Here is a 9,678-nt window from a genome sequence, read left to right on the forward strand (position 1 = left end):
CCTGTGGCACCTTTAAGACCAACAAAGTTTTATTCAAGGTATAAGCTTTCATGTGCACACACACTTCCTCAGATACAATGAAATGGAAATTACCAGTCCATACTTTCATTCACCGTTACTCACTTGATTACCACACTTTGCCTTTTCTCTCCCCACTCCCCTTGTGACCCTCCAGAAGTCAGAACAAATTTCCACTGTGGAATACAGTAACTTGCCCTGCCAGCTACATGTTCAAAAATAAATAAAAATGAATAAATACAAGTCTACACTAAATTATCCAGCCATCTTTCTTAGGAAATTATCGTATTAGATTCATCAGGATATAACATTGCTGAAATCCACTGTGCAAACTTGAAAGATTAAGTAGTGACAACATATTAACCAAATGCTGTATATTGTTGAACAGCACTAGAAAGTTTCCCATTTTCAGCAGATCACTTAAAACAAAAGCAAAGAAAACAGTCCTGCCATGTAGAAATGTAAATCTCACTGTTCATGAAGTAAAAATTTCTTAATAGGGTCTGGAAGAGGAAGAGCAGATATTAGATGCAGTGGGCACTTGCCAAGGCCTCTCCGCACTGCCACACGGCACAAGGACATCAATCTCCTGGGACAGCTTTTGGCTTCTTTGAACATCTGCATGCCTTCTGAGTTCACTCTAATCCTTCCTGGAGCTCCTTCTTCAAGGGTCTCCCATTTCACCAGATTCAGGTTGGCACCAAAGTCAATCAAGAGGCTGACGAAGGCCTTGTCGCAACCGTGTCGTAAGACAGCATCCATTATGCACACTGCAGAGCCTCTGGAGAAATTCTGGATGTCTACTGGACCACAGCAATTAAAATCTGGGTTGGCTCCAGCTTCCAACAGCACCTTGAAGCACTGAAGGTTGTGATAGGCTGCGCTAATATACAAAGGGCAAACCACCAGGCATGTCAGTGGTCTGAAGGTAGGGCTAGAGGTTGCTGAGGTCACGTGGTGATTCACATCCACATTGGCACCATATTTTATTAGTTCTCTCAGGATATCAGCTCTTCCCACACGGGCAGCATGGTACACAGGTGTGCTGCGGTGGTGATGGCTCCCATTGGGGTCAGCTCCAGCTTCTAGAAGGATGCGCACACATTCTAGGTGGCCATGCACGACAGCTACATAGAGAGCAGTTTGTCCCTTCACATCCACAAGATCGATTTCTGCTCCTTTCTGAATCAGGAATTCGACACAGTGTCCATGTCCGGCTGTGGCAGCAATCCGCAGGGGTGTACAAGGCAACCAACCGCAAGACCACACCGATTTCTCATTGATGCGACTTTGGAAGCTGTCTTCTTGCAGCAGCTTTTGAATGGTTGGCAGGTCTCCCACGTAGGCAGCATCGTGCAGTCGGGTGTCCTGACAGTTCTCGATTGGCTGATCACAGAACTGCTCCTTCAACCACTCCTTCAGATTACGACCTGCATTTTCACTTGTGGTCCTGAGACTGCCAGCGGGTCTTTGAGGGCCCAGGTCTCCTCCGGGTTCACGCTCGGCCACGTCCGGACGATTTGCATCAGCCATCTGCCAGAAGAAGAGCCCGCTGGCATGCCAGGAACCCGGAGCTATCCAGGCGCAATAACACCAACACTGACACTGACCTGGTCGTTTCTCCTTTCAATAATACTGTTACATTCCTCTCAACTCATTTTTTTCTTTGTCGCTATGCATCATGGGAATCGTAGTTTCTTCTGATGAGGCCGAGTTTGTCATTAGTCAGAAGCACGCGTGATGCTTTAGCTGTGTGGAGAGGAGGGTTGAAGCTCTGCACGGATGTCCCTTGAGACCTTTATCGGCTCTTAAAGAAGAAATGAGCAGGGAGAGCAGAAAACAAATGTCCTCTACGACCGTAGTTGCCTTGATCCTTCTGTTCCAACCTTTTGTCTATTGGGAGACTGTGGAGGCGAAACCTCTGCTCGTCACTGGTAGTTGTAGAGATTGTGGAAAATTGAACGTTGTGATTGTGATGTGCGATTCCTTCGTAAGTACTTAATGCTTACAAATAGTTAGAGAATCTTGCTTTCTAGTGCCCCTGTCTGAAGGAAAGAAAACCTCATGTGGGGTAGTGTAAAGCCAGCTACAAGACCCTCCACCTCTGCATCATGAGGTTCCTGTCAGACTATGCTCTACAGTGAAAAGAGTACCCAGGGTCCCCCCCCCCTTCAAATAATTTTTGGTATGTTCATTTGCAAGAGTATTCTGTCTATTCAGGGAAGAGAAGTAGGGAAGGGTTTTCTTCTGTTTTTGCCATCAAGTCACAGTTGATTTATAGCAACCTGGTAGGATTTTCAAGGCAAGAGACATTCAGAAGTGGCTTGCCATCGCCTGCCTCTGCATAGAGTCCTTGGTATTCCCTGGTGGTCTCTCATGTAAATACCAACCAGGGCCAACTCTGTTTAGCTTCTGAGATCTGAGGAGATGAGGCTACTTTGGGCTATCCAGGGCATTTTCCAGATTGCTAACTTGTAAACAGTTTGTCTCTCTTTGCACTAGAGGTCCTACCAGCACAACTAAAAGAATAATAGAATTTCACAGTTTTTCCGAACCAGTGGGTCAGAACCCAAAAGTGGGTCACAAAGTCTCTGAAAGTGGGTCAGGCCTTCCTAATGCCCCCCATGCCCTTTCCACTGCTGTCTTTTGTATTTTGGAAACCAAGATGTGATCCTGGGAACAGTATCTTCCATACATTAGATTACATATTTTTTCTTCGCTGCATATGCATGTTGATCAAGTAAAATGTGTCCTGTGGGTTACTAGAGTAATTTTCTTAGAATTTTAGTGGGAGATTACAGGGAGTAATAGAGAAGGAGAGGGTGGTCAGAGCCTGGAATGTAACCTCCCTGTGCAAAGGATATGTATGCTAGAATGCCATTTGCTTTGGGTTCACAGAAGAAGAAGAAGAGAGATTGGATTTATACCCCCACCCTTCACTACCCAAAGGAGTCTCAGAGCACTTACAAACTCCTTTCCCTTTCCCTCCTCACAACAGACACCCCATGAGGTAGGTGGGGCTGAGAGAGCTCTGACAGAAACTGCTCTTTTTTCAAGGACAGCTGTGCCAGAACTATGGCTTGCCCAAGGTCATCCAGCAGGTGCAAGTGGAGGAGTGGGGAATCAAACCCGGTTCTCCCAGATTAGAGTCCGCGCACTTAACCACTACACCAAACTGGCTCTCAGTTGGGAACATTTACTCCCTTTGTGCAACATTTGTTGGTTTCTCAAAAACATCTGGTTAGCCACTGTAGATAATGGAATGCTATATGGGTGCCAAGGTCATAGTTTGCTTAGGGCACCCAAAAACTTGGACCAGCCCTGGATGGGTCACCATACCATGCAAATTTGGACTTGTAGGTCATCATATCCAAAAGGTTAGGAACCAGTGTTATAACAATTCCAACCGACATTCATATACAGTCAAGATGAAGTGGCTTGCCTAGAACATTTCAGAATGGAAGATCGGGTTACCATCCTCCGGGTGGGACCTTGAGATCTCCCAGAATTACAACTAATCTCCAAAACAGTTAGATTTGAGTCCAGTAGCACCTTAGACACCACCAACCTCCCTTTGTCAGACACAGTAGAATGGAAGTGGATATCTGAGTCCTTTTATCCTAGTCAGAAGGTCAGAGAGATGTTGTAAATAATGCTTATAAAGGATACAAGGTACAATGTATATTGTAATCAGATTGATTAGAGCAGAGGGGAATGCTTGGGAGAAGAAAATTAGTATTTGTAGTAAGATAAAAATCCTATGTTTCTATTCAGCCCTGGGGGGTGGAGGGGGGTGTCTATTGTTCTGAATTTGCGAATGACCTCAAGTTCATCAGTTTCACATCAGTGCTGTAACTCTTCTAATTACCCATCTTGGGCGCAGACCTGGGAGCCTTCCCCTATCCAAACCCCAGGCTCCACTCCCCAGAACTCCAGGAATTTTCCAATCTGGAGTTGAGAACCATAGTAGAAGACTAGAAATAGGACTTCTCTAGATGAGAATATTAGCACAAGTGATGATTGTTGCTTGCGAGTTTTCATTAAGAGACAATTCATCTGAATTATGGTGTCCAATGTGTGTCTGACCCATATATTGCTCTGGCTGCAGTGCCATCCAAAACACACTTACTAAGGAGTAAGACTCAGTGAGTTCAATGGAGCTTATGTCTTAGTAAGCAAGTTTAGGATTGCACTGTCTTCTTTGCCAGCATTATTAAAAACAGTCACATTCACAACTTGCTTGTAAATAATTTGGAATTAAGTATTTTGAGCAACTAGTTTATGCTGTTGTTCATAAGAAGAAGAAGAAGAGATTGGATTTATACACCGCCCTTCACTACCCAAAGGTGTTTCAGAGCGGCTTATAAACTCCTTTCCCTTCCCCTCCCCACAACAGGCACCCTGTGAGGTAGGTGGGGCTGAGAGAGCTCTTGACAGAAACTGCTCTTTTTCGAGAACAGCTCTTATCAGAACTATGGCTTGCCCAAGGTCATCCAGCCAGGTGCAAATGGAGGGGTGGGGAATCAAACCCGGTTCTCCCATTTTAGAGTCCGCACACTTAACCACTACCAGGGGTCATTTCCTGCAGGAGCGCACAGGAGCGGAGCTCCAGCAGTAAAGAGCCCAGGGGACGGGCACATGCAACAAGCCCCACCCCCTGTTCCCAGCAGCCCTCAGTCAGAGCAAGAAGCAGCCAGGTAAGTTGCAGAGCCCCCCCCCTCCGCCCCCCCCCGGTCCAAAACATTCCAGTGGCACCTTTAAGACCAAGTTTTATTCAGGTACAAGCTCTCCCTCCTATGCGAAGACAGATCTGCACGTTTCCCCCTCCCAATAGCTAGCAATCCAAAACAGTCCAGTGGAGCCTGAGCAGTGGGTGTTGCCTTCTGACACACTTCCGGTGAAGTCATGGGGTGTGGCATATGCAAATAAGTTATGCTAATGAGTTATGCTAATGAGCTCCTGCACCTCTTTTTCTACAAAATGACCCCTGACCACTACACCAAACTGGCTTATTTATAAACAACTTATGTTTAATCATGTTGAAATCAAACTGCAGGGTCAAGATAATGCAATTTTTGCTGCTCTGCTTCAGGGATGTGGGGTATTAGAATGCAGCATGCACCCTCTACTCACTGTGTGTAGAAAAGCAGCATGTCAGGGAGAAGACCAGGCTAAAACCTGTCTCTCTGATGTGTGTTAGGTTCAGGTCTATGCCCTGCTACTGTTCATTCACTCTCAAAATCTAATCCTATAGATTATTATTATTATATGGCTATAAATTTATTCCGTTTCATCCAGACTACAAGTATAGGATCCTGTATGAAAAAGGTGTATATAGCAAGAGGAGCAATGTGAAAATTATGTGTTTATTTACTCCATGTACACATTTAGAGCATTTTTAAAAATTATGTTGGTGTTTGTCAGTCATTGTGTGTCCTTAAAAATTATATATTTCAATAAAATATTTAACCTGCAAAATATCTCTCTCTTGGATATCTAGTAGTAGACAATTTACAGCATGGTTTGAAATATTGCTTAGATTCTTTTGCTGGAAAATGAAATGTGAATCATTCTCATAATGCACTTGTCTCTACAATTTGCCCACTCAACTTGCAGGATGGAAGGCTGACATTTCACACGGAAAATGAGACAGTAGCCTTGCCTTTCATAAATCTCATGGAGAGACATGGCAGTCTCTTTCTTAATGCCTACACCAATTCTCCAATATGTTGTCCTTCCCGTGCAGGTAAGATCATACAGATAATAAATACCTGAACAGAGCCTGTTAAAGTAGTAATTTGTCATAGCAGATGTCAAAAGATTAGATGAATGCTTAGACTTTGGCCATATCTGCCTCTGTACTCACCATATACAGTGTATAATGCTTGCCCTTCTTTTCCGTGAGTAACAAATGAGAAATAATGAGTAATAAAAATTAGAAGCATGCAAACTGGATGGGGGATACACTTCTGGGTAACAGAGTATGTGAACAAGGTATTAGGATACGGGTGGACTGTATGCTTAATATGAGTGGTCAGTGTGATGCAGCAGCAAAAAAGCTATCACGGTCTTGGGGTGTATCAGCAGAGGCATAACATCCAAATCACAAGATGTCATAGTCCCTCTGTACACTGCATTGATCAGGCCGTGCCTGGAGTACTGTGTGCAGTTCTAGAGGCCTTATTTCAAAAACAATGTTGATAGAATGGAGTTGGTCCAGAAAAGAGTAATGAAGATGATCAGGAGCCTGGAGACGAAGCCCTATGAGGAAAGGCTGAGGGACCTGGGAATGTTTAGACTTGGGAATGTCTGGAGAAGAAGAGTTGAGGGAGGGATATGATTGCTCTCTTTAAGTATTGGAAAGGTTGTTACTTAAAGCAGGGGTGCCAGACGTGTGGCCTGAGGGCCGAATCAGGCCCGCGAAGGTCTGCAATCTGGCCCGAGAGCAGCTGATATTTCAAAAACAATGTTGATAGAATGGAGTTGGTCCAGAAAAGAGTAATGAAGATGATCAGGAGCCTGGAGACGAAGCCCTATGAGGAAAGGCTGAGGGACCTGGGAATGTTTAGACTTGGGAATGTCTGGAGAAGAAGAGTTGAGGGAGGGATATGATTGCTCTCTTTAAGTATTGGAAAGGTTGTTACTTAAAGCAGGGGTGCCAAAATGGTGTTTCATGGAACTTCTCAGAAGACCGGCAATGTTTTATTCCAGGTAGAACCACACTTTTTCTTCAGAGGGAGGGAGGGACCAAGAGGGAGCACCCCAGAAAAAGAGCAAGAGTCCTTTGTTTAAGACCCCAAAACATTTTTATTCCAGGTATGGGGGGAGGAGTCCTTTGTTTAAGACCCCAAAACATGTTATTCCAGGTACGGGGGGGAAGAGTCCTTTGTTTAAGACCAAAAAAAACATTTTATTCCAGGTATATGAGAGAGAGAGAGAGACAGAGAACTGTGAACTTAGGCAGATCACAAGTGGGAGGGTAGGAAAGATTGCCTCAGTGCTTAGTTCTTGTGGCCCTTTCTTACATGCCCAGGGAAATGCTGATTACCACTTTGGGGTCAGGAAGCATTTTTTTCTCTCAGCCAGTTTGGCCAGGGATCCTGGAGGTTTTTTGTCAACTTCTGGGCATGAAACAGCAGTTACTGGGTGTGTGGAAGGGGAAGTATTTGCGAATTTCCTGCCTTGATTTGATTTGATGTATTAAATTTTTACCCTGCCTTCCCAGCCAAGGCCAGCTCAGGACAACTTACACAAAACAGAGTAACATTCCATCAAAACAGAATAAAATTCCAAAACAGAATAAAATCCCTTGTGCGGGGTGTTGGACTAGATAACCCTGAAGTTCCCTTCCAACTCTATAATTCTAGGAAAATGAGCTGCAGGCTTAAAGGGATTCACAGCCAACAGCTGGTACAGAGCTACTGACACCCTCCAGCCCTGATTCAGCAGGTGAACCCCAGTTGGCTGTTCCCAGCCCTCCAGTATCACCTATACCCTTAGCGTGCTGCAGATGGAGGCTGAGAACAGAGCTACAGACAAGATGGCAAAGTGCACACCTCCTGGCCCAACACCAGCTGCTTGCTGATAATGAGTGGTTCCGGCATTGCTTCTGAGCAGCTGGCTGCAAGCGTGGCCCTTAGGTGTGGGGCTATAAAAACAGCCAAGGGAGGCTGTTAGGCGTGGACGCAATGTGTACAATAGACACTAAACCACTGACTCCGCCTTGCCTGACTTCTGAAATCCTGGCCTTGACTGAATGACTCTGCCTTGCCTAGGGTTGCCAGGTCCCCTTGTTGCACCGGTGGGTGGATTTGGGGGGCATTCTGCGATATCCCCGACATGATGACATCACCTGGAAGTGATGTCATCATGCTGGGGATGTTGTGCAGCGATGCTCTAGTTTTTGGGCAAAACTCTATGGTAAAACAGGCTTCATGCCATAGAGTTTTGCCCTCAAACCAGAGCATTGTCGCGTGACATCCCTGACGTGGTGACATCACTTCCAGGTGATGTCATTGTGTCAGGGACATCACACAGCGACATCGCTGTTTGGGAGTGGGGTTTCCCCTGCCGGCCAGATGGCCAGCAGCAGGCAGAAGCCCCCAAAATTGGGGGAACCCGTGCCGGGAACTGGGAACCCTAGCCTTGCCCAACTTCTGGAATCCTTACCTTGCACTAAAGAATCCTGCCTTGCTTGACTTCTGGCACCTGGTACTCAGAACCTGCAATACAGTACAGGATCTTAACTTGGCATAGGATGCATTTTTGCTGTAATGGCCATTTAGACTGACCCATTGCAAACACAGTCTTCCAGCGCAGTACTAGAACAATAACAAAGTGACAGGGTAGAAACCCTAAAAAATGTATTTATTTATTTGATTTTTAGTCTGCCCTTCCCTGCAAGCAGGGCTTAGGGTGGCTTACAATAAAATTCAATATAACAAAATACCGCAGAATATAAGACTACCAAAACTAAAAGTTAAAACCTACAATAAATAACAGTTAATACGTAAAAATAGTAAGCTCAGGATGGCAGAAAGTAGTTTAACAATGACATTTTCACAGCCCCCCCCCGGGGGGGGGATATGGGGTGGAGGGGTATGAGAGTGCCAGACCCTCATCCTGTACTGTCGCTGTCCTCAACTGAATGCCTGCCGCTGTCCTCAACCGAACATCTCTGCCTTTCAAGCCCTGCGGAAACATAATAGATCCCGTGTATAACCATATAACCAGCCCTGTAGCACCTGTACAGTCTACATGAGGACGAGATTAAGAAAAATATCCCAGAGAAATAAACTGTACCAAGCAAAGAAAAAAAAAGTATTTATAAGAAAAAGTTTCTTATAAAAGAGAGACAAAAAAAGGGAAAGGGCGGTTAGATTCCAAAAGAGGGAGGGAAAAGGGCAAAAAATACAATACAGGGAAAGACAATACAAGGAAAGACACACAGAAATAACAGCACAGAGAAGTTCAAATGAAAATGTGTTTTTCAGCTATGTGGAGTGGTCTCTTCAATCACTTAACAGAATCCTGGAATAACTTCAAGGGCTTAGATCCAAATTATACAACGTGGATGGACCTCATGGAAAAATATGGCTACTATACACAGAAATATGGAAAAATAGATTATACTTCAGGTCATCACTCTCTAAGGTAAGCAAAGGGTAAAGTCCTCTCTATTGCCTATTGAATAGAAGTGAATTATTATTTTATCAAGGGCTGTGGTGGCTCAGGTGGTTAAGATGCAAACTGCCGACTGGAAGGTCGGTAGTTCAGCAGTTTGAGAGCCGAGTGCCACAAGACAGAGTGAGCTCCCGTCTCTGGCCCTGGCTCCTACCAACCTAGCAGTTCGAAAGCAAGAAATTGCAAGTAGATAAATAGATACCACTTCGGTGGGAAGGTAACAGTGTTCCGTGCGCCTCGGTGTCTAGTCATGCCAGCCACCCTTTACCTTACTATTATTTTATCATTTCTTATCCATGTACAAAATGCTTTTCTTTGCTTTGCTTTACTAATTTCTTCTGACAGCAACCCTTTGTAGTGAGTTAGTCTGCAAGACAGTGACTTGACCCAAGCCCTTAAGTAAAAACTACTTCATACATGATGAAATTTCCTACGAGAAATGAGTTCTGTGAGGAGTGTTTTCATGTGAAAAGATCC

General features: G+C 44.8%; 2 protein-coding genes across 2 annotated transcripts in view; one reads left to right on the plus strand and one right to left on the minus strand.

The window, feature by feature from the left end:
* Positions 1 to 469: 469 nt before the first annotated feature.
* Positions 470 to 1,661, minus strand: ASB1 (ankyrin repeat and SOCS box containing 1). Its single transcript, XM_015428198.1, has one exon. It carries the CDS (start codon positions 1,549 to 1,551, stop codon positions 487 to 489), a length of 1,065 nt encoding a protein of 354 aa, XP_015283684.1. The 5' UTR covers positions 1,552 to 1,661; the 3' UTR covers positions 470 to 486.
* A 159-nt stretch (positions 1,662 to 1,820) lies between these two features.
* ARSK (arylsulfatase family member K) overlaps positions 1,821 to 9,678 on the plus strand; it is a 30,675-nt gene continuing 22,817 nt past the window's right edge. Inside the window, exons 1-3 of the mRNA XM_015428197.1 lie at positions 1,821 to 2,008; positions 5,635 to 5,764; positions 9,012 to 9,171. Coding sequence (XP_015283683.1) covers positions 1,838 to 2,008; positions 5,635 to 5,764; positions 9,012 to 9,171 — 461 coding nt within the window. The 5' untranslated portion in view covers positions 1,821 to 1,837. The remainder of the gene's footprint in view (positions 2,009 to 5,634; positions 5,765 to 9,011; positions 9,172 to 9,678) is intronic.

The sequence above is a fragment of the Gekko japonicus genome, unplaced genomic scaffold, assembly GCF_001447785.1.
Source record: "Gekko japonicus isolate JY-2015 unplaced genomic scaffold, Gekko_japonicus_V1.1 scaffold1858, whole genome shotgun sequence".
NCBI lineage: Eukaryota > Metazoa > Chordata > Lepidosauria > Squamata > Gekkonidae > Gekko > Gekko japonicus.

Coding starts and splice junctions, on each gene's coding strand:
- ASB1 (XM_015428198.1), bottom strand. CDS start 1,551: ATGGCTGATGCAAATCGTCCGGACGTGGCCGAGCGTGAACCCGGAGGA.